At 46.5% G+C, this 24374-nt stretch overlaps 2 protein-coding genes and 1 long non-coding RNA gene across 4 annotated transcripts in view; 1 reads left to right on the forward strand and 2 right to left on the reverse strand.

Annotated features, from left to right (window-relative positions):
- Su(tpl) (Suppressor of Triplolethal) overlaps positions 1-4740 on the reverse strand; it is a 100184-nt gene extending 95444 nt beyond the window's left edge. The window contains exon 1 of the mRNA XM_076808295.1: positions 3754-4740. Within this exon, the coding sequence (XP_076664410.1) occupies positions 3754-3885 (132 nt within the window). The 5' untranslated portion in view covers positions 3886-4740. The remainder of the gene's footprint in view (positions 1-3753) is intronic.
- Positions 4741-4861: 121 nt separating this feature from the next.
- On the forward strand, positions 4862-5933 carry LOC143366875 (uncharacterized). The gene is made up of 2 exons (XR_013084843.1): positions 4862-5634; positions 5750-5933. It is a non-coding gene; the product is annotated as an uncharacterized LOC143366875 (long non-coding RNA).
- An 868-nt stretch (positions 5934-6801) lies between these two features.
- The window catches only part of Unc-13 (unc-13), a 144897-nt gene continuing 127324 nt past the window's right edge, over positions 6802-24374 (reverse strand). For both annotated transcript variants that reach the window (XM_076808292.1, XM_076808290.1), the window contains 12 exons: positions 22343-22484; positions 21525-21971; positions 21105-21255; positions 19246-19980; positions 18919-19140; positions 18385-18837; positions 18192-18323; positions 17876-18101; positions 17212-17364; positions 15902-16006; positions 15667-15829; positions 6802-15527 (listed from right to left, as the gene is read on the reverse strand). In XM_076808292.1, coding sequence (XP_076664407.1) covers positions 15239-15527; positions 15667-15829; positions 15902-16006; positions 17212-17364; positions 17876-18101; positions 18192-18323; positions 18385-18837; positions 18919-19140; positions 19246-19980; positions 21105-21255; positions 21525-21971; positions 22343-22484 — 3218 coding nt within the window. In that variant the 3' untranslated portion in view covers positions 6802-15238. The remainder of the gene's footprint in view (positions 15528-15666; positions 15830-15901; positions 16007-17211; positions 17365-17875; positions 18102-18191; positions 18324-18384; positions 18838-18918; positions 19141-19245; positions 19981-21104; positions 21256-21524; positions 21972-22342; positions 22485-24374) is intronic.

Here is a 24374-nt window from a genome sequence, read left to right on the forward strand (position 1 = left end):
TTCGGGAAAATAAGAAGATAGGTATCCCACGGATCAGAATGATTCGGCACGATTTCTCGCGGCAGAAGAGTTGTTTTCGCTCGATTGTAACTATCGATCCCCATTCGTTACGATTTCGTTGGTTCGCCAGCGAGCAAAGTCCCCTGGATCTTCCCACTGCAGGTGAATTTGGGTCAATCTGAACTAACACGTGTTCGCAATGAGCGTACATATCAGAATAAATGGGGATTCGAGCTTTCATGCTCGATCTCTGTCAAGTAAGTGTACCTTTCGCAGCTTCAGTGACAAACGTACCGTTACTGCTATCGACGTTATTTGCACGCACAGCTCGAAGTTTTCAATGACTTTTGTAAATAAATCTGATGCATTCCGCGCGCTACTTCGTCAGTTTATTTCAACGTATTTCCCAATATAATATACACTCCGGTGAAATATTTAATGTTTTATGTGCGAATTGTTTTGTTCAGCCTGATCGATGTGGCCCTGCAGTAGAGTCATTTTGTATAAACTATAACTATTGTGCTTTACGTTCACGAAGTTCGTTTGTTAATACTGTTATTTTCTGTTGAGTTGTACCACAAAATGTTTGCCAATACAAAATGGACTTCTTGCCCGGCGCACGGGGCTGAAAGTTCATCGCATAGGGTAGGAAGTCCCTAATGTCTTTTCGTGTAATATTAAACTAAATAAGTTAAAAAGTCTTTTCAAATAAAAAAATATTTATTAAACCAATTCTTTTTGGTATACAATATTCCAAGGAAAGCAAAACAAAAAATAAAAATATAAGTCAGAGACTCACTTTGAACTAAAAACTAAAAAAAAATCGCTCAATTAAAACAAAAACACTATTTAAAGACTTTGGCATCATTTCTTTATAGTTTGGGCATCTTATTATGAAAATAAATAATAAAATATACAGTTTCAGTCTGCGGGACTTTTTTCTCCAATGGTACGTCTATAGTTTCTGCGATATTTACGTTAGAAAATATTATCATTCAGCAATAAACAATATCATGCACACATTACTAAAGGATCATACGATCTTAACGTACTTGGCTGATACGCTTTTAAACTATAGTTTACTTCGTATAAAACAATAAAGACGACGTACTTCTTTTAGTTTACGATACATAAAATGACGAAGGCGTCGTGTAATTCGCACGGACGTCCAGGAGCGACTGGCGACTCTGTGGTAACCCCGTTTCTTCTCGCCTTTTACATTGTATACTGCCAAACTCAATATAATGTTTAGGAATAGAGATTTTGAATTCGGGACTTTTTATCCGCCGGAATTTTAGCCCCATCCTACCCTAGTTCCATGCCCAAGTTACGTACAACTCCTACACATCATAAAGCCGCAAATTTGAAAAGTGTCTGGGAAAAGTATAATCCAATCCCTTCGAAAAATAAACGTCTTCGTGCCGTGCGCTGCGATAAATGTCGGGCTTCGACTATACAGTTTTACACGAAACAGTGTTTCTCACTGGAGCTTAGATTACAGTGGCCCAAAGTAGTAGTTGTAGTTCCTATTCTCACGCATAGAGCGCACATGTAAGAAAGGACGACAGGCTACGATAATCTAACATGTTCTCAGCGACAAACAGTTGTCTGATCGTGTTGTTACGTAACTTCCAAACAGACAGTCCATTCGTTATAATTCCATTCGCGGAGACGTTCGAACCAAGGACCGTCAAAGCGAGCTTCTTACGTCAACGATAAACGGAAACGTCAGGATTCGTCTTTGCCGTGTTTAACCAACGTGAATCAACCGACAGCCGACCGAGCCGAGTTGCCTGGTGTACCATATGGAAAGGGAAATTTCACGCTCGCAGCTTGATACGGCCGTAAGGTCCCCGTCGTGAAATTTCGTGCACCGACCGAAAGGCGGCGTCGGTTATTTTCGAAGCTTCACGAATACGAGAGAGAGAGAGAGAGAGAGAGAGAGAAATCTCGGTGTGCCGAGGAGAGAGCACGTCCGAAACACGCAGGCCAGGGGAGAGGGTCAGACAAAAAAACTCACGATAAGCTGTGACCCATGCGAAACTCGTGCAGATACTCTAACGTTTTTTTCCATTCGACCCGATAAATTTATTTCCTTTTTTCTTTTGCACCCTCGATATGGATTGTAACAATATCCTAGTATCTATCGTTGATTTAAAGGGACCTATAAAGCATACAGAATTTAAGCAGAAAGCAGAAGGATGCTTTGAGATAAGCTACATTCGAAATGGAACAATTAGTGCACACTATGGCCATAATTTTAAGACTCGATGCCTTTGGTGAAAAATTTTTAGCGTTGTATACTGACTTAAGTCGTCGAGTGGGGAGATCATTCGGCTTGAATTGCTAAAAAGTATATCTACGAATGTGTTCTTAGGCGAGTATGCGTTAGAAGGGTTTATGAGAATAATCCCAGCGGCAAAGTAACACGAAGTCAACAGAGTATTGATTAAAAAGCAACCGGATACACGAGTTGTAAGACACAATTATATTTATCGTACTACATCGTTAATCTCGATTGTATAGTAAATAAATATGTAATATTGCATGCACTAGCGCTCGACTTTAACGCAAACGATACATTTTGACGAAAGGCACGCCCCTTCGACGACTTTACTTTCGAATCTCGTCCAAGAGGTTAGGTTACATCGTGAGATGGTGTAAGAAGCGGCGTTCGGAGCGATTTTTCCATGTGTTTTAGACGACTTTCGTTTAAATAAACGAATCCTACGAGCAGTTTTTAAAGCAAATGAAACGTTTCGTGGGATCCAAGTGTGCAGATGGTGGGGTCGAACATAACCTCTACGGAGAAACCACGAAGCTGCCGTCCCTCGACGAAGCACACCAAAGCTACCAACTAAATAGGTACATACGTGCAGAATAGAAACGGCAAAGAAGAGCATGACCGAAAGAAAGCCGAGTTACGGAAAGATCGCACTTCGCGATCCCAAAGCTGTGTGACTGGCAAAGGATGATTCATCCATTTTCACGTTGCATGGAACGCCACTCTCAGAAATTATTCAGGTTAGGTTGTTTTAACGAAAGGCAACGGGGTTGGGTGCGAAGAAAGCGGGTATTTCGAAGGAATTAGTGTATCGGTCTGGAAGTCGATCTATCGAGCTAACTGCCTTGTCAGACCTCTTATTACGTAATGTCGTTGTCAAACCATACGGACACACCGAGGCGACTCGGGCAAACTAGCCGAGTTGGCGAAAATGCCACTTGCAATCGTTTCGAATCGAATCGCGTTCGCTTTTTTGCTCAACCGAGCTCCAGCAGCAGGGGAAATGCGTGTATCGGCGGACAGCTGCTAACGAGCCAACGTGGCCTCCCGAGCGCGTTCGTTTCTGGGATGTTTTTTTGTGCTGGTCACGGCGCAGCACACTTATCGCTTTCAAATAATAACGTTCGTACTAATTTCAATGGGCAACGGGAAGGACAATTGCCGTGGATGGCCGGAGTAACGAAATTCCAAGCGAAATATGGCGAGCGAGTTGACGATCGAGTATCTCTTTCCTTGGCACGACATTACGCCACACGTACGTGCGCGCACACATTCGGCACTCACACATATGCACGGCCGTTCCGTGACGCGTGCAGAGGCGCGCACGGCATACACCTCTACACGTACGTGCACGCACACATGCACGGCGAGCCAGCCACAAGCTCGCGATCCTAGCCTATACATACGCGTAAAGGGAAAAAGGAGACCGAGCCCGAGAACGCGTAGAATTTGGAGTAAGATTCACTCACCCGATTCCTGAGGAAGTCCTCGATGGCACGCTGCGCCGAGTCGGTGAGCTTCACGAAGATCAGGGACTTGTTTTCGTGAAAATTACTGTGCGACGACAAACCATACTGGACACCTGCCACCAGCGCCGCCATTTCTCTGTCTCTCAGCGGCGGGTTCTCTCTCACACACGTCCCCCTCGTAAAAGCGCACACAGCTGACGACGTCCTTGTTGGTTAAACCAAGCACTTTTCTTCTTCTTGCTCCTCTTTCTCTCGTTTCCCTGGCTTGGCTACTTCTCAGCCCGCGATACGAAACGGTGCATGCTACCAGTTGGCGAGAGAAAAAACACTTGCCGCGACGATGACGACGATGATTGGTATATTTTCACCCGTCGGAGCAAAACGAGCATAGACGGGGAGAGAAACAGAAGAGAAGGGAAGGGAAGAGGAGAGAAGAGGAGACAGAGGGAGGAAAAGAGACAGAAAGAGAGAGAAGAAAAGAAGAAGGCAGATGAGACGGAGAGTAGGATAGAGAGAAAGACATACAACCCCCCCCGAAACAGAGGATTCTCTACACTGGCCCCGCAGCTCTGGCACACACGCGTCTTCTCTCGTTTCTCGGCGTATACCGTTTTCCCTTTTTTCGTAGTTTATGTTTCCACGTTTGCCACTACTTCACGCGGTTCCGTTCTCCTCGTCACGCTTCGAAAGTGGTAGCACCCGCGCGTAAACCACCCTCTCGCACGTTCCTGATCCTCGTTTCCTCTCAACCGTCACATATTAGCGCGCCGACACGTCTCATTTCAGATTTTCTCGCGATTGGGTACGTTGGGGAGAGAGCAGCGCCCGTCGTTTCGCCGTAAGGAACTACACAACTACACTTTCGAACGACCACCTGGTAGGCGGGGCTTACGGGAGAACCGTCGACCAATCGCGATTCCTGGCGAGATAAAGTGCGACTGACGACCCTACCGTCCTCCTACGGTCGCAGTCAACGATCGACTGACACTGCTAGATCCTACCGCCTGCCTTCCCCGTGTACCACTACCGCCATCTGATTGCACACTTGTGTAATATCGCGCGCACTAGCCTTTAACAAAATAATAAAAACGTGTTTGTCCACTAAATAGTATTACATGCATAAAATACACTATATACTAAACAACCACTTGTCACCCTTTTCTTTCCGCCTATTTCAGGATGGTCCAGTAATATTGGCTAATAATTAGTAGTTATTACTCGTGAGTTTTGTATTCGCATTACACAGGTAGTAGATTCAATAGTGTATTTACATGAGAAAAATCGTTAGTTTGTCCACAGTTTTTCGATCTCCGATATTTAGAATTGTTTAGTAATCTCAATACAGCTATTTCGTAATTGTTTTACAGTCTGTTTTGATTAGGACTTTTAATTTTTGAGGGAAATATGAGCGCACACTTATTTAATAGGTTTTATTGCTAACGAAAAGTTACTATTTGCGTATTACTATACAGTTTATGGTTACCGTTTCACTAATCAAATGATTCTAAACAGGAGCAAATCATAAATGCGAACAAAAAGTTACAGCAATGGGAAAGGTGGTGCAGAAAATTGTAATTTATAAATGTGGCAGCCCTGCACCTTGTGTCATAAGATGGTCACCAGATAATCGGTAAAAATTGTGCGCACCGAGAGAGAAATTCTAATTGCGCCTAATTCTGCTGGGATGTTATACGTCGCATGACAAATTATTATTAGTTGCTTTTGTGGTGCAATTTGTAAAACATGCATTACACGATGGAAGTCACGTTCGCTTTGAGCCTTTACACGATATTCGTATACAAGGCTGTAACGAATCCAGAAAAATATCATTGTTTTTCACGTTTCCCAGGGATGTACAAAGAAGTAGATGCGAAAGCAAAGGTAAATTATTTATTAAATAATCTTTTATGTTCGCAGAATGTTTCTCGTGGTGTGGTTTCGTAGACAACATAACCTAAAAGTTTTAGCTCGCTGAATGTTATTACCTTCTTTACAGAAGTATATGGACCAAGCGAATTTGGATTGATGATTTGAATCTACACCCTGGGCAGCGTCATGTTTAGCTCAACATGTCAACGTGTCTTTTGGAAGGATTAACACTATTTGATATAATACCATAGAGCAATGTAATGTATAGATCATGCTTGTAAAAGAATAAAGCAATGATGCGTAATAAGTAATAGCGTCGATAGAGTACATGTAATAGCAACTGTTATGATCTTTATGGAGAGACAACAAATTACAATAAAAAGTGTATATCGCTGATTGATTATGCAAAGTAAAGTTTATCTCTTTGCTGCCTTTTAGCAGATCTTTTTGTCGTAGTTTTATAGTTCCTGTAACTTTTTAAAAGTACCTTTCTCTATGTCGGAAATGAGTGTCGCTAAGTTTTAAACCATGTAGCGTACTTAATGTATTTATACGACGATGTATTACAAGCACGCGCACCAGGTAGCAAATGAAGAAATCTTTGATGTATAATGCTTAGCACATACTTTTTATTATTATAAGCATTATTGTCCATAAGTAGGGCAAAGTGCATGTGAATTTCGTGAAATTATGAAAGTCAAGGAACTTTCATGAATATTTTAGGACAAAGGTAAAAAATTATAAGCTTAACAGTTACGTTCAACTTCAAACTTCACATTTCTCGCTTGGAATTGTATTTTCAATTTACTTTTCCTTTTAATTTCTTGTCTCTCTCGTAAGACGAGATGTTTGCAGTTTTTAATCTCGATATAGATCGATCTATTCGCGTTACGCTGATTCAGGTTTTCGAGGAAAGGTTTCCAGCGTTTATTGCTCAAAGTTCCTAGCGGTAAGACGTGTCCTTGTGGAGGAGACATGTAACGTTTAACCAGCACTGCAGCTAGGTTCGACAGGAGTCTGAATACCCTCTGATAATGATAATAACACTCCAAGAGGACAGTACTTGACTTGAAAGCTTGAAGCAGTAGCAATATAGGCGGCTGGTTCAACCGGAAGGAATTTAAGCGTAACGTGAAGTTCGATAGAAGGGGGCATTTGGATAAAATATTGTCAGGCCGATAGGTTTTGATGATTTATTAGAGTCCCTGGATTACCTTCCCCTGAGGCAGCCCATTCCCATAAGAAAGCCATCCTTTTTCTATCTCTTAATATTTACCATCTTATATCGCGTATGCTTTTTGTTCCGCTGTCCATTTTAAGAGCACCCTTTGGATATGGTACATTTATGCAAATGAGGAACGAGAATACTGTGCGAACGGACAACGGGGAACGAACGTAACACAAAATCAAACATTTCTTTATCGGAATACCTATCGCTTCTCTACCTCTTTGAGACAATTGCACTAGCGTCATTCGGTTATCATCCCTAATGTTGCGAGGACACGATGGTCGGCGTGCAGCGTGACGGGAGGGGGCCGATTTTCGAGAATACACTAAGCGAAGCGTACCGCGCGTATGCACCCGAGGGAATCGAGCAAATAACATGGCGTGGAGAGTCCTTTGCGGAGAGGGTTGGCGCTCCTTCCATCATGCCCCCGCAATGTACAACGAACAACGACGCCTTGGTTTGCTAAATTTTGTCAACACTTACAAAAAGAAGGAGGACGAGTAAACATTCTTTCCGCGTAACCAGCGCCGTACTCTTTGGCAATTTCTCTTCGCTTCCACACGCGATTTTCGGACACGAAAACGAAACGGTGTAAAATCCCCTATGCGATTGATCGATATCACCGATATATCTAAACACACTCGGCAATTCGACACACGCTCCTGCCAAATTGCGAACTTATCGATGAAAGAAAGAATAGATCGATTAAAGAGCGAGCGGCGTAATTGTTTGACAGACGAGTACACGGTTATGGTACGGTACGTGCGAATTCGCGATTTCGAATGGAATTGTGTGTGGGCGTTTTTAGAAAATGTGCCGCTTTCGTTGCTGCTCCGGCATTCTCGCTGTATTCGTCTATCGGCTTCCCGGAAATTATAAATGACACCTAGCTGCGTTTTAACACGTCAAGATATTTGCTATATATAATTCGCTGAAACACGAGGCAACATCGGGCCGCAAATGTTCATAACCATGATCATGTTATATGTACATTCGTCGTATATATAATATGTATATATGTATATGTATTTATATATATGTATTTATATATATGTATATATATATATATATGTATATATATATATATGTATATATATAATATGTGCAGTCGTATGTGCAATATATTCTGCGGTTACACGATCGAGATGCAATAATATCTTACACGTGCGCGTACTGTCGATGCGAGAAATTATACGGATTACAAAGAAGGAAAGAAAAGTGTGGCCGAGGCAACAAACGGACGCTTCGTGTAACACCGGCGCGAAGAAGAAGACCCGATGCCCTAATTACAATGACAACGATGATCGGTGACCGTGATGGAGCTGACGATAGAAACAATAGCGACAACGATTACACGTAGGTATGCGGTTAGTTCCGTTTCTCTCTCTCTCCGTTTTCCCGTTTATCGAAAGCCAGCCGGGAACCTCGAGGTCTCTGGTAACAGGCGAAGAAAATAGTTGCAACCGTTACGTAATGCTGGCTAATGTCCAAGTCGAGAGTCTCCGGCGGAGACGTCACGACGCGCACTATGTATATCTACTCAAGAGAGATTAAAAAGATCGGAGACGTAGAGTGTAGTTTCTTTGCGGTCCGTATACTTTCTGGATGTCGAGATCGTGGCCTCCAGGTTCTCGCTGGCCAATGATCCGCTATAATTCGCACGGCAATTACGGTGACATAACGTCTGGCCACGATTTAAAATACTACCTAGTAATTCGTGATAGCAATGATATCCGAACTTTCGTCTTTCGCATAAGACACGATGATATGATACATGGCACAATGATTAAACGACAGATCCCTGATCGACTTCCCTCGTTTGCCTTTCACTCTCGCGCGAGATTGTCGCTCGTTATACTCCCCCCTGGCTACTTAGCTTGGTCGTTAGCTGAGTTGGGCGTTATTCGATTAAATTTCTATATAAATCAACAGTCGAACGAAGATTTATTCGAACAGATTTTCTTCAACTGTACAAACAAATTTCCAAGGTTTATTCGTCAATCGAAATGAACTTTGCCCAACTCTGGTCGATAAACACTGTTTACTGTCGACAGTGTTTTACCGCGCTCACACTTGGTTCGCAGGCTCTTCGATGGCTTCGCCACATAATTATTTCTCCTCCTCGCTTGTTCACACCATGTCACTCGCGTTTCCCGGCTTATCGATCAAATCTTGTTAAATTTAACACCGCTAATTACGAGCGAATCATTTCAAAGAAGTCTTAGCAAATCATTACTCCGATCGTTCGGATTCGTTACTGATAAGTGACCGCGGTATTCTCGGCGTAGGAGTTGCATTTGAAAAAATTTAACGCTATAACAGATGCTCGAAGTCTGAGAAACCTATTTCGTATGGTTAGCTTCCTGAGTTAATTCGACCGAGGTTCTCTTGCTACGGCAGGGGTGCACAGGGAGCTGTTTTTAGCGCCTAGCTGCGAGCAACCCGTTTGTCCCGTTGCTAAGGTTCGAATCGGTGAGGAGAACTGCAGTGGTATATAGCTGGGTTCAGGTCATACCAAATGCAGGCACACTACTGCAGTTCGCCTCACCGATTCTATCCTTAGCAACGGGACAGGCGGGTTGCTCGCAGCTAGGCGCTAAAAACGGCTCCCTGTGCACCCCTGCTGCTACGCGATCACGAAGTAATAAACAACGATGGGGTACGACAATGAAACGCGGCGATAGCGGACTGATTCGACTCGTTCGACGATGATGAGTGTGAGCAATATATGACTCAAAACGACGATATACTGTATTAAGATCGTGGCGATGCTCAGCTCGGTCAGTATCGTCAGAGGATCAATCAAGTATCACAGAGAACGAATGAGAAATCGGACGCGGGTCGGCGGATGGGATAAAGAAATTCGACAAAATGCCCGACGATACTGGTGAACTCGATCAAGGGGTCGACGATGCCCTTCTAGGGGTAGATTCTCGGTAATCGTGCACGCGCGTTGGAGCTACCGACGATGGAGCTTGCAATCGTGCTAAGCGACTCGGAGAACGAGCTCTCCGTGCGAGTGAACAAACGAAAGTGAAACATTTATTTAATCAAGACCTGGCTTTCGGTATCATAGGTATTATTCCCCATTTTCTTTTCGTGTTGAATGTGCGTGTTTGACTCGGGTACAATTGCTTTTTGGGTTCACCTATATACTCGGGGGCTGCGCAACGGGCGTGCCGTAAATCGTAATAACGTTTAAATACCCTCGTTCCCTCTCGTTCGCTTGTTTGCTTGTTCGCGTGAAAAATTTTGATAACAACGATGGCACACTCTCCGCAGGGACGACGAAAATGTACTCCTCACTCGATAAGATATAATAATACCCTAATAAACACGCAGTCATCCGCATGTACGCACAGAATTACGCGATCCGTCTTATTCGACTCTCCCCTTTTTTTTTTCTCCCTCTCGTTTTCGTTCGCAAATGCGCCTCCTGTCACGCGGTCACAAATTTTACTCCTTAACATGCTTTTACTCACGAAACACAAACATCCCGCCGCTCTTTTTTTTTTCTCTTTTAATATATTTGTTAGGTACTTTATATACGCGTCGTACGATTCTTCAAGCATAGTATTGTCAACAGTTGTGTATATATTTGTCCCTCTTCATCTTTCATTTGTTCGTTCGTTTGTTTGGTAAATGGTTTCCCCTGCTACACGATCTTTGTGTGACGCAGCAGTCCGGAGTGTGATCTTTCGAATGTCCCGCTTCCACTTTCTTTTGGTTCTGCGCCTGCATCGGCTACCGGACGCAAAAGTTCGCGGCGACATCGCGCGCTCTCGTCGAACAAGAACTTGCCAGCACTTGACCCTATTCCATTGTACGCGCCCCTTATCTCTCATCTGTACGATTCCCTTTGGAGAACGATGGATCGATCCGTGCAACGGGACCAATAACCTGCTCGATCGTACGAAGAAGTAGCTACGGAGTCTGTTTGCCCTCGAGTTCCCTGACCGTTCTGTGATCTATCGTTTCAACGCTCGTGATACACTTGGATGACCTATGGGCACGTTTTCTCGTTGAATTTTCTGACACCGGCTCGATTAACCCTTCAGGGACCCTTATTTCCAATATTTTTAAATTCAAAGTTGTCCGAAGTAACGAAACGCACCGACTAAAATCTACCCCTAGCATTAAACACCTCCCTCACCTCTAAACTCGCTACGGCACGCATCACGTCACGTTACAATAATCTAATAACAACACGCATCGTAATTATCAACACCGTAACGATACCAATGCCACAAATCATGCGTAAGTACCGTAATTATATCTACGTCCCAAGTGGAATCGAATGCAAGACGCTTGAAAACTGAACGGAGCCGGGTCCCAGCAGGGTTAAACTCTCCAACGTCCCATCGAACAGTATCGCTCGTACGATCCTACCTTCAGGGTTGAATGATAAAAAAAAAAGGGAGGAATTTCGGTGTAACCAGATTACCCGCTTCGTACGATTATGTGACCGTATGAAAAGTTGAAAACCGACGTGACTCGCGCGTCAGCTGTTGTAAAGGTGAATTCGGGCGAACGTGTTACCTATCGAATGGTAACGCGGCGATATTCTACCGTCCCTTCTTATCTCACCTAGTCTAGGCTCCACCTAATCTAGATCCACCGTGACGTGATTCGTGTGCCCGCGAATACACTTTTGCGTCCCCGTTTCCTATCGATACGCGTATCCGTAAACTGTCCCTCGTTATCGTTCTCGGTGGCCACTACATCGCTACCGAGCGCCGCGATTTACCGCGCACAATCTCTCTACGCGGTGTCTACCGTTATCACACACCCGACGAGACTCTTTCGGACGTTTAACGAGTATAGAGAATAGAAATCGAAATGTCTTTTAAAAGAGAAAAATACTGTTGCTATTGGGATCGGTGTAATCACGTACGTTTGGCGTGTGGTTCTGTGTACGCGCGCCCGCAGAGTGTCTGTACGCGTGTACGTGTGTATGTTTTCTGTTCGTGTCCCCGTTTCGGATGCAGATGACGATGCGCGCGCTCCTGTGGCAGCGTTGTGTACGTGTCGTCGTGTACGTGTGTGTATGGGCATGTGTGTACTTTAAGGGGTAATTATCACAGAATACACGAGATATTTTCATTAAGCTTACGAGATATTAATCGAAGCGGAGAGTAGGAGGAAAAATTGTCGGCCAACCCAATCGACGAGGCGCGATCGTGGCCGCGTAACGGAAATACGTCATCTCCGAGGCGAAACGCGAAGGCCGTTCCCGTTTCGTCGACGGGCTTGGCCTGGGTGCCGAATTCGCCAGCCCTTTTTTTTTCCCGTAATTAGTATGTACTTAGGCAGCGGAGAAAATAGACACTTTTACAAATGAATATGGTGGCGAGATCGCGGACCCGTGTTTCTTTCTTTCATCAATCCTGCCCTGTCGCCCTAGCGCTTCCCTCACTTTGCATCGTGCATCCGCCTACATCGACGACGCCTATGCTTCTTGCCATTCCTCAGCGATGCGTGCATGCCCCGGAGCTCGAGAGCGTATCCTCGTTCGCCCTTTAGGAAAGCGTAGCGTCTTAAACTCTTAACGCATTGCGAAGCGATCTCGAGGTGACTAGGAGACCAATTACTAGACTTCGCCCTTGTACGTCTACATTATTTCAATTGTCGTTTGCGCAAACCTTCGGAAGATGGCCGTTTACAAAGGAGGAAAGGAAATTGCAGTTACAGGAACAGTATCCACGGTCCGCAATGCGTTAGAAGCGACCTTAGAACCCGTTCTCGTGCTCGGGTGGCATTTTCGTCAGGGGTTTTCCAACCAAGCGGCACAGATCTGGACACGTTTGGACCTAAACGCGTTTCACAAACGAAAGAAGTTAAGACCTTTTACCTCTGTTCTGGTCTATGATCTTTCCCGATGGGAGCAAGTAGTCGTAGCGACTCGAGACGTGTGATTATTGACGCGTGTTGTAGCACTATGACACTGGAAGAATTTCATAACCAGCTGAGTAAAGAAAAGTGTACGTACTGAGCAAAAGTACCGCGCCTGACCTGTGTCACGTATAGACGCACGCATCTGCGTACGGAAGGCGGCTGGTCTGTCTAAGATGGTTCAATTCTCCTTTCTTGTGGCTCTTTGCCTTTATCTTTCTCTCTCTCTCTTTCTCTCACTCTCATTCGCTCTCTCTCTCTCTCTCTTCTCAGACGAAAATCCCGCGCTCGCAGCTACATCAGCGTTTAGACACTATACACAATACGTAAGTATATCTAGACGTACTACGTAGTAGAAACTTTGTTTGGATATAATCATGTAATCTCTGGAATTGTATATCTGGCCGACCTGCGAAGGCCGGCTAATGAAATTCATTAGGTTCAAAGTCGCGTGCATCATTGTGTTATTAATTGGTTTCCTCCTCGCCTATCTTTTTCCTTCTCTTAAGTTTTCTCGGGAGATCCGATCGAAGCTTCGCGCAAAAAGCTGCGACGCGTGAGAGGACGTTCGGGTGCCTCTCGCGTGGACCACTTCCGTTTGTAGCAGATCGAGGGACCATTTAACGCGTCCGCCCTCGATTCCCGTGCTTTTCTTCATTTTCTTTTTGCCTCTTAAAGGAAAGGGGGAAGTCTTGTACGAGAGCCACGGGCTCGGTTACAAGCCACTGGACTCGTGTCCACGAATTCACAGCCTCCGAGGTCTATGTACAAGAGTAATATCGATGAGATATCAAACGAATAGACAGAGAAGTGTTAACGTTCGTTTTCGAAGCTCGCAGCGTTCCACCTCGTCTCGTATAATGTTTGCTTTCGCGTGGCTCGCACCTTTCGGTGTGCCACAGAGCTACAACGATAGAAAGTTGAATTTCGAAAAAAGTGAGGCTGTTGGTTCGTGGAAACGGTGGCCACGGATATGGTCGGGGACCCGTGGCTCTCACGGTCTCGCGCGGTACTTATCGTGCGGTAAACGAAAATCGGGAACGGACGGTAATTAATGCCAGCTTCTATCTCGGAACGGAGTATCTCGACGCGATGCTCGGCATCCCGTATCGAACGCGTCGCTATTCACGGACTGTGCTCGAAGCGCTCGAGCGGACCTCGTTGTCATTCAACACAGCAATCAGACTCTTACGGTTCTCCTGTTAATCCTTACGATAAGAACGTACTTTACATTACAATGCCTATTTAATATTAACTAACGGCACGCCGCGATCGACGCCGCGACGCGCCTATTGGTCGTACGCAATGCTACGTTAAACTGTTATTAGAAAAAACTTCTTCGTCAACAATGTGTTTTTTCACGTTTTATCTACAAGTAAACTCGTCTTCCCGATGAAACGGCCTAAAACGTCGCCACGCACGAGGGGGAGGGGCCTATATTATTAATTAATATAGCATTACGTCACCCCGTTTTGCCGCGTGATTCCGCTTTCAGTTTTGGAACACGACCGATTCGCGTCGGGCTTCGCAGCGTATTCGCTCGTCGCGGACCCCGGTTTCCGTATCCGTTCCCCATCATCATCGCGTTCCACGCTGACCCAACAAATCGGTCATCGTTTCCCGTCGGGGACCCGTGGATGTCGAGGTACAATCGCGTTGGACGCACATTTTATGGCTAATTCGACTCCTCTTCCTCCTCTTACAATTTACGAATATTACCAAATTATATTGCGTACTGGCAGCACTGTTTTCACGTATCGCGTCTATTCGGAACACTCTCCAATACCTGAGGCTCCCCTATCCTCCATCCTCGCGGCACTTTAATCGAATAACAGTCCTCCGTGCTCCTCCGCGTCCACCAATCATCGTTTCTGAGTTTCGTTCTGCTTCTGTCGCTTCCATGCGTCTGGAAATGGCGTGGGACGAACGCCACCCTCTTCGTCGTTCCCCATTTCACTTCTGATGGACGAACCTTCCGACTCGGGGAGGGGGCCGGCTGGAATTCTCAGCGCGTAGACTCGAGACCCCGCTGGGAGTTGCCTCTTCTATGCTTCTTCGTCTTTCCTCGTATGGTTCTCTTTCTCGTTTGTTTTAAGGGACGGGGCTAAAGCTCTGTGATTCGTAAAAAAGAGAGAAGAACACGCTCCGACCGGGAGCTGCCTGCCAAGGGAGCAGGTAGAAAGATGTCGCGCGACGCGTCTCTCGTTCCCTCACCGACCGTGTCGTTTAGAACCGAAAGAATTCCGCCGATCGTTCACATCGGCATGTTTCTCGTGTTGTGTTTCTGCGTGTGTATGTATTATATGTGTGGTTTTTCGCGCGACGCCTGGTCGGGTGTTGCTCGTTAAAAACCCCATGCTCTCGGCAACGACCGCCGAGCTTTCGTAGTTTTCCCCTGTGGACAATGCGCCTCCTCCGTTCGTCTCTCCTCCGAGCTCTTTCCAAACTCGAAGGACTCATCGCTTCGCTGTCGGTTTAACCATGCGCCTCCGAGCTTCAGGTGGGATTCGGCTCCTGCCTGATGTCGCTCTTCAGCTTCACGAACTCCTTCGCTATCTCGTCGTTGTTCCTCTGCGAGAGAATCCTCAGTATCGTCCAGCCCGTCTCGTCCATCTGTATCCGCTTGCCGAGCGACAGCCAGCAGGCGCACGAGCCTTCCTCGACTATATCCTTCAGCTGCATCACCGCCACGCCGACCAGTCTGTCCTCCCTGGCGAAGCAGTAGTCCTTCACGCAGAAGTGCAGCTCGTAGATGTCCAGTTGCTGTTGCTCGTTGCCGATCATGCTGTACAGTGAAACGAACACGTGAATACTCTGCCCTCAAGTTACTCTTCGTTACAGAAGACACCGCGACAAGCTTTCCCTCGTCATATACCTTCTCCAGTCTCTCTTTAACGCGTATAGATATTGGTCCTTATACTCACAAATCGAAGCTCTCGTTAAACTGCGGCGACCAGTTATTGGTCTTCGACTTCGTCGACTGCTTCCTCTTCTTTCCAGTCAGGTGCGGCCCGATTAGATTCACCTCAACGTACGGCCTGAACATACCCGTACTGATCTGCCACTTCAGATCGTTCGCAGCGACGACTGAAACGCAGAATTCAATCGATAATGGAGAATCTAAACGATTTCTGTAACGCGAAACAGGCTGAACTGTACCTTTGACGGTGACCTTCTGTTCGCCAGTGCCAGGGTGCGTGAATAGGTCCACCTGAATGCTGACTTCTCCCACAGAACTTTCTTCCGTGCTGCCGGTACCTGGAACTTCATTAGCAACAGTCAGATTTTCTGCTCATATTCGTGCGCTTTTAGATGCTAGGTGCTACGAAGAGAGAAAAAAGAGAGCTTCGGTTGTTTCTATTCGATGCTAGAATTCAAAGGTTCAAAATGCTAAGATTCTATAATCGATGTCTAGTTCTAGAGCAGATTACATGCTCTAACGTAATGCATTTTGAGTATTTATCAGAGAGGATGAAGTCATTGTGTCCAGAGTGTCCCCGTCTGAATATAAGCATTTAAAGAAAAACTGTCAGATGCTTTTCAAGGTTCCCAAATGCTAGAATCTGAAAAACTCGTGTCGAGCATCAATTTCTTCGCTTCATCGTCTCCTGGCCAGAAGGCAAGTCTTCGAGTCGCAAATGTTGCCCTCGGAGGATTAGCGCCTACGATTCCAGTGCTCATTATGCAGCCACGCTGCACTCGATGGTCCACTAGGTATATCTATGCGGTCTGTTGATGTCCCGTTGAAAAAATAAAATGGCACCATTGTACAGTCGCTGGAGCGCAACGCATTCTTCATTCGTGTGGAACAGTGAAACGGTAAATTGGCAGTGGTCGATCGAACAAAGTTAAATACATTATTGTACGTGTGTGTCTGTGTGTCTGTGACAAAGCCTTGAAGAACATGATTGGAGGATGCGTATTGTGATTTGGCAAGATTCGCCGGAGTAGCAGCAACAGCGGCAGTAGTGATAGCAGTAGCGCTACCTAGATCACAACTATCTATCACCGAGAGGTCATCGGGACGCTTGAAACCCTTTCGATCCTAAGACTCGGAGGCTGAGCATACTATAAGCGTTTATTCCACGCGCTGGATAGTTCGAGTGAACTCTTACAAGCTGCCATAGCATCGAAAGGGCGGACGCGTTGACTGCCACGCAAATTTCACTCCCCTTTTCTTCGTCAAGCCACTTCTGCTTTCGATTCTAACAGCTCATCTTCGCACTCCGTGGCAGACAACGCGTTAGAAAGAGGCGAGAGGGTCGTTAATCGAATCGTAAAGAATGGCGGTTCTGTGCATCGCGCGGAAGTAAAGAAATAACCCCGTCATCCGTGATAGACACCTCGGTGAATAATGCAATATAACGAACAGTCCACTACGTCCTAAACGAGCGCCTAGATTCGAAAGTGACCGAAAGTCAGCCAAGAACTCCTGAGGCTTCTGCTCTAAGGGTAGTGCTCTCCGGTACCTTGTCGACTCTCTCGACGTAGAGAGGGCTTGCTCTGGCGAAGGGGTTCCTCGAGGCTTTCCATACCCTCGGCTCCTTCCCCTTCGTCACCGCCTCTCTCGCTGCTCATCGAACGTTGACGCTGACGTAGCTTTGATCCATTGTTCAGCGGCACTGTCGCGACAATTTCGGTTACGGTCGATTGCATTTCATCATGGAACGGACGCACGCCAGCGAACTCGGCTTTTGCGCGCAGAATGGTTAAACGAACGTGTGAGAAACCGAACGATCTTTCTGTCACACCGAGAGACTTGTGTGGTCTGTCTTTAAAGTGTACGAGATAGGTACTCCATTTACATGATGTATACAATCCTTTCTCAAACCCTATCGGCAGATACATTTGACCGTATCGCAGCACGCACGACATTGAGTAATTCGTGTTGTAAATCAACCTGAGCCAATTTTTAGACCCGGCAATATAAGTGGCGGTCGATTTATCCGATGTACGGGCAAACTTCTGAATTGGTAGCTTTGAATGAAATATTGTGAACCGCTGTACTACGTGAATGCTCGAAAGTCGATGTACCTACAGGTTTGTTAATAGTATCGTTACCTGCTAAGACGCAATGAAATTTAGATTTACGAGGCTGCTTGGTAAGACACTTGTATTTACGAATCCACGTACCTTGGTTGATCTGCGACGTGACGAAAGTCTTGATAAGGGTGTCCGTGGTCTGCGTGTACAAGCTCAGAGCGTATCTTAAGCTCTGCAGTTCCGGCGATTTCTCCAGGAACGTCTTCTTCAAGCCGTTCCCGCCTGCGTGGAAGTACTGCTTGATGGTGTCGAGGGCGACTTCGAGGACCGCGCACTGTTTCGGCGATAGGTTCTTCTCCACTTCCTTGGAAATGTCCTGGTGGCACGATGGTTCTCATTATTAACACCGAAGGAGGCAGAACTGTGATTACTGACTAGCTAAAGGAAATCTGCAAATAATACTCGCCATCACACCGCTCAATGCATTCTTCACGTCAGGTTTGCCAGCTATGTGGTTCTTAAACAGCTTCGACATGTCCTCTATCGTCGCGTTCGCTGCCAAATTCTTGGCGTTGTCCGTCAGATTCTTGAACATCATCTGTGGGGGACATGTATAGATAGATTTACGTAGGACAATAATTCAGTGATCGAATACGTACACTCTTATCCGACATGGGTGGTAGCACGACCGTCTTCTCCAAGATCCTCATCACGATCTTCCACAGTTCCTTGAGCAACCTCTTCAGCACGGTCTTCTCGCAAGATTCGGCGTACAACGACAGGCTTCCGTCGAGGAGGACCATCAATGGTCGCAGTACTTCGTCCGCTTCTACGGCGACGTTGTTCCTCTGGGCAGGCTGCGACAACTGCACCTGCCCACCACCTTTGATGGCCAGCAAGAGGTCCCCTAGCTCCTTCACCGAAGCTGTTATCCGCGGCTCTAAACTCTTCGCGAAGAGCATCGCCAGATCGTCCAGCGCCCCGTTCAATTGCTGCTGAAGCTCCTTCAATATGTTCGCCGCATCTTCCTCCAGCTTCTCGCCGCCCATCGACTCGAACATCTTTTCTAATTGTACTCGAAGCTGCTGTATGTTGTTCATCAGAATGCAGGCCTGTGGAAAGGGTGCGAATGTTGCTCGTCATCGTTGGAATGTATCCAGGAGTAGTTAAATTTCAGCGAGCTTGATACGTACGATTCGTTCTTCCTTCAAATGACTAGGGAACTCCTTCTTCACGATGTCAGCGTAGGCAACCAACACTTTCACGATGGTTTTCGCGAACCTCTTCATATACCTCTTCCAAATCTCCGGGTCCGGACACTCCAGTTTGGAGACCACGTCGAAGCATTGGGTTAACTGAGTGAAGACGTCGACGACGGAGACGCTGAAGAGCGCGTGCTCGCTGCTCTTTTGGAACTGCAAGAATCACGTACGTCAGCGTTAAGCATTTCAACATTTAACTTTGTCGCTGACAAAGAAGAAGCACAAGATCAGCGGGAAAGAGAGGAGAGGGGTACTCACTCCGTCCTTCTTGTCTCTGCTGAAGGCACCATGGAGATATTCTAGTGAGACGTCGTCGTTCTCGTTCAGCCACTGCATCACGAAGGGCTCGAACCAAGCTGGGTATTCTGGCACCGCTCCCTTGTACGGTGGCACGTCCTTCACGTAGTTGGTGTGCAACCACTTCACCTTGAAGTGGAGGTTCATGTAGGCCGAGGACTTGCAGAGCCTGTGCTGCTCGTGCTCCTCCAGTGCGTACTTCATGTCAACCGCGAACAGGGACCACATAGTGGCCGCGGACAGTTGACCGATGTTCAACTCCTGGGGGAATTGATTCAAGACTGGCGCGTAGCTGTTCTTGTCCTCCTCGACCACCGACACGATCAGCGCTATCAGCTTGTGCCAAAAGTCGAGCGACTCCAGACTCGGCCCGTGGTCCTCGGCGTCCCTCCTCGCCTCGCTCGGGTCCACTTGGAACTCCCTGTTGTAGATGTCGTAGCAATTCGCGAAGAGGAACTGATACGTGGAGCGTAGGCACGCCTTCACGCAGTCCTTCACCACGGTGCTCGCCCTCGGCGGGCTGGACAGCTCCTGGACCTTCATGCGGAAGAACGTGATGCTCGTCAACAGATCGACCGTGCTCTTTAGGTCCATCAGCTTCTCCTGGCTCGACGCCGGGAAGTTGTTTCTGTACACCGACAGATCGATTCGCAGGGAGTTGTGCAGCTGATCCAGTAGTTTCACGAACTTCTCTTTCTGCAAGGGAGGAAATGGACCGTGAATAAGTGTAGAATAACGATCGAGAAGTGTATTATATCAATTTTGCTCATCTCAAAAGCTGCGTTTCGAGATTTTTCTTATAGGATGATTGCTATTTCTATGTATATAGAATAAATCGTGGATCGTGGTAAAAACAGGGGGGCATAAATATTATTCAGCGAGCACGTGAGAATTTTCATGAATTTTCTCGCGACAGTCCTTATTGGACGCGCCTCGGAGGTTTCCTTCGTAAAATCTAAATCCCGTTTCTCTTTGTCGATGTGCTCCTTTATTTCGAGGGGTAACATCCATCGTAAAGTTTCTCCGACCCCGTTTCGCTGGCGACAAGCTCAGCTATTTGTTTTTTCTACAAGCTTTCGACGGAGATAACGTTATTGAATCACGTGTGTGTGTGTGTCCGTTTCCCGAAAAGCCGATGTCATGCATAATTCAGGAACGTTGAAAACAGGAGCAGCCATCTTGCCCCTACTTTCCCAACAATCATTTCGAAAAATTTACATTACTGTATTAAGACCAATCTGGCGCGGGCTGGCGCAATTTGCAATTCCTCAATGTCCATCTGCATAATCGAGAGGTTGAGTCTGCGGGAAATCGTGTTTTCCAAACAGACCGAAGTAACCGATTGCTCGAAATGAAAATGGGGCGTTCGAGGTGAACGCGCTCGTCGTGTTCGATCACCGACGGATATGTATTATTTCGCGTTGGAGCTTCGAGCTTTTCATTGCGGCGTCAGTGTGAAAAAAAATCTTAATTAAAATCTTAATTAGACTGGCCGGGGAAGGGGCGCTTCCCGTTCTCCGTGGTTTTAATTTCCAGCCCGAAAAGGCTGCGGCGGAAGAAAGGCAGGAGGCAAGAGAAGCAGAGATAAAGGGAGTTTTAATCGAAGCATTTCGCAATGAAATTGATAGAGCTACGTGAAGGCGCGTGCTATAAAGTTTGCTGAACGGTCGGCCTTGAATCACTGTAGGAATAATGGACGGTTTAGGCTACTGCGGAATTGCAGGAGCATTTCTCAGCCCGTGTGCTCCCGTTATTCTACCATTCACCCTTCTGCCACCCTGTGCGTGGAGGCGTTCCTCAATGGCCTGCATCAAACTCACCCCAAAGTTGCTGGCGGCGAATCTATCACTAGCCGAAACGGCGGAACTGGCGCTCGTGTGGGCGTAGTACGCGTTTATGTTCGCCAGGAGGGTCGACATCACCGCTGGCACACCCGGGCAGTGGTACTTCGTCGATAGGCAGTGGAAGTGTCTGAAAAATTCCAGAAAAACAGCTGAATAATCATGGAGACACCGTTCAAGCTGACATCGAGTCACAGCTTTTAGTAACACAAGCACACGCATCGACCACTGATTCCGCGTTTCACCGAAGATGATCAGTAGACAATGGGAGACAGAAGGTCGAGTAGCATTTGACTAGAGAGCACTTTCAGTTACTTCTAGCAGAGGGTAGATGTAAGTGATTTATAATCGCACGCTCGCCACGATGAGTGGCAGTGCGCGTGAATGAGATTTACTCACGTCATCGCTTGGTAGATGCTCTCGATGCCGTATCGCATCGCGAATTCGTCGACTAGCTCCTCCCCGGGTGGATCGAAGTAGACTCTCCAGGCGTCGTCACCCTTGGCCAGCGGCAGGCCCACCACGCCGTCGTTCTTCTCGCACAGGCTGTGGAACAGATTCTCGTGCAGGCAGGTGTACTGCACGTGGTAAGGCGCGACCTTCTCCTCGCCTTTGATCTCCACGCTGATGTGCAATCTGATCGCGCCGGACACTGCGCTCTTGTCCGTCCTCTTCTCCAGATTGTACCACACGTCCATCTCGCCGCTCAGGGTTCTCACCTCGATGATCGTCTGCCCGAGGAAGTCGTCGCTCTCGCGCGTCAACTTTTGCCGCAGCTTCGACTTCAGGTCGTTGTCCTCGTCCCAGACTCTCACTTTTATTCGGTCGGACGAGTTGTGGCATTCGCTATGGGCAAGGATCGAGGTTTAATGTAACATCGGCTGGCTATCTTCAGCTATTGCAACTACGAGACCTGGATCTGGTAGCTTTTTAGGATCTTCGACTGCAAGATCGCTGAGCAGACGTTATGTCGCTTGAGAGGCTATTAAATCTCTTGTTACACGCTTTGGGGGGAGTGAAAAGGATTTAGAATATCACGATGCTGTCAGCAAGATCGTGGTTACAAGGGAATTTCGGTGATTCCGGTGTACGTGCACTGGGGATTAATTTCTCGCTACCTCCGGCATGCACGGAGCAGCTTTCGTTTCTATTTTATTTCACGAGGGAGTAGAATCACGTGTTTCTCGGGTTCGAGGGATCGCAATGGAATTACTCACAAGTAGAACTTCTCCTGCCAAACTGGATTCAATTCCCTGGGCATCGTCCTCGTGCGCTTCTTCACTTTGCCGACTTGGACCGTCACGTAAGGATCAGACGTGCCGCTCTTGTCTTTCGCGATCAATCCCTGGGCGCAGATCACTGTGGAAGTTATGCCGAGAATCGATGGTTAGATTAATTACCTTACGTGTCTTGCCTAACGCGACACGTCCTCCAAATAATATCTCCAACTCCCTCGAATCGAGTTTCTTTCGTTACCAGTTCCTCCTGCTCTCCTCCATTCGTTCCCTTACTTACCAAAAGACTTCGATCGATATGCTTGATACATAATGCAGGATCATTTAAATTTAAATCATCGATGAAGAAGCTTTACCTGTTGCTACATCCGGGAATACGAACGAAGGGTGTACCTCTGTGTTTTTATTCCTCTATCCTTCGTACTTACATATTTCGAGGTTCATACCCTGAAGATCGGGCGTCATTCCGAGTATCATTATAAAGATTCGTACGCTTTCATTCATTCAATTATTCAATCACTCGTTCAATTACTTTAACTCTCTATCAGCCTTGTAGTTCGATATCGCTGCTACACTACTGTCGAGGGGTTAACACTACGTAAACTCGGACCTCGTCGCGCGTCGAGTGCTGTCGTCCAATAAATTTATTTCATCCAGTGATTTATCCTCCCGTTTTTCAAGCACGGTATTCCGTGCAGGTAGCCCCGGTCGTAATTCGAAAACTGTTCGTACGACTCGCAGTAACGAGCCGGACGATACGAAGCAAATTGCTGGGGTGGTCCCACTAAAAGAGTAGTAAAATCAGGAGGTCGTCGTGCAGGGGTAAAAGTGCCTACGTGGGAAACAGGATTATGGGGTCTCGTTCAAGAAGTGTCACGTTAAAACGTGTTACGATCCGTTCTATGAGCTCGATTCGCCCCAGAACCGTCCAGATGATCGGTCGTGAATGCAGGCTACAAGTCTTGAAACTAGGCCGCGCCCTTTCGCGAGGCAATCAAACTTTTACTGGCCCCTCCTTGTTCGAATGCGCCGGTGTATCTGGACTCAAGCGTAAACCCGCGCCGCTGTAAACAATTCGGGTACCACCGCAGAGAGGATCTTATGAGACCAAGAAAATATTAGGAGGGAAAGTTTGCGCACCGCGTTTAATACAGTGGTGCATGAATTGTTGGGCACAGCAGGGAAGTTTCTGATTGAAAACTTGGTTTGAAAGGAATAGCATTGCATTTGGTGTGCAGAAAGGAAAGACTCAACGCGTTGGAAAGTTGTCGAAATAGCGCAGCTAATGACTTCCTACACCGAGAACCTACTTCTTTTTGGTTCCCGAGACTCCTGATGATTTTTTTTTCATCTGCAACTCTGTCCGTGTGGTATAGAGTGTACGTGTTGCTAACGATTCGAGTTCGTGATTTTTGAAAATTCTTCAGTGTAAACTGGGACAGTAATTCAAAACTTTCACATAACATTTATTTCGAGCCCTGGGAATGCTGTTTACCTTTATAAAGTGCATTCACGAGCACATGAAATTTCTGGTATTTGTTTCCACCGTGTATCACGCGTGCGAGTTCTTCGCGAACATTGTTCAGAATTGGAATTAATTCCATTTTACCTTTTCATTACCCGATTGCGCTTCGTATTCCCGGATGGTAGACAACAGGTAATTGCACTGACACTCGTTTCGCATCGTGTTTACCTTTCATTCGGCGTGCCATGAAAATTCACAACGGTCAAATATATCAGGCGCAACTTTGCTCATCAGAAAAGCATTTGGCTATAAATTACACGGGAGCATTTAAACATCATTTCCGTTTAACCACGCGACGTGAATCATCAGCTCGCTCGCTCGCGTAATCCACACGCTTCGCTGATTTTACTAGATCTACTACCTCCTTAAAACAGAAGGGAGTCTCCGGAGGAACTTTTACTGAAAACACGGCGCAGTTTGAATCGACGGTGGAACTGGAGTATAACGTATTTAACCGAGACTCATTAAAAGAGGAAAATCTTGGTCACA

Source organism: Andrena cerasifolii, chromosome 3 (assembly GCF_050908995.1).
Source record: "Andrena cerasifolii isolate SP2316 chromosome 3, iyAndCera1_principal, whole genome shotgun sequence".
In the NCBI taxonomy this organism is placed as follows: Eukaryota; Metazoa; Arthropoda; class Insecta; order Hymenoptera; family Andrenidae; genus Andrena; species Andrena cerasifolii.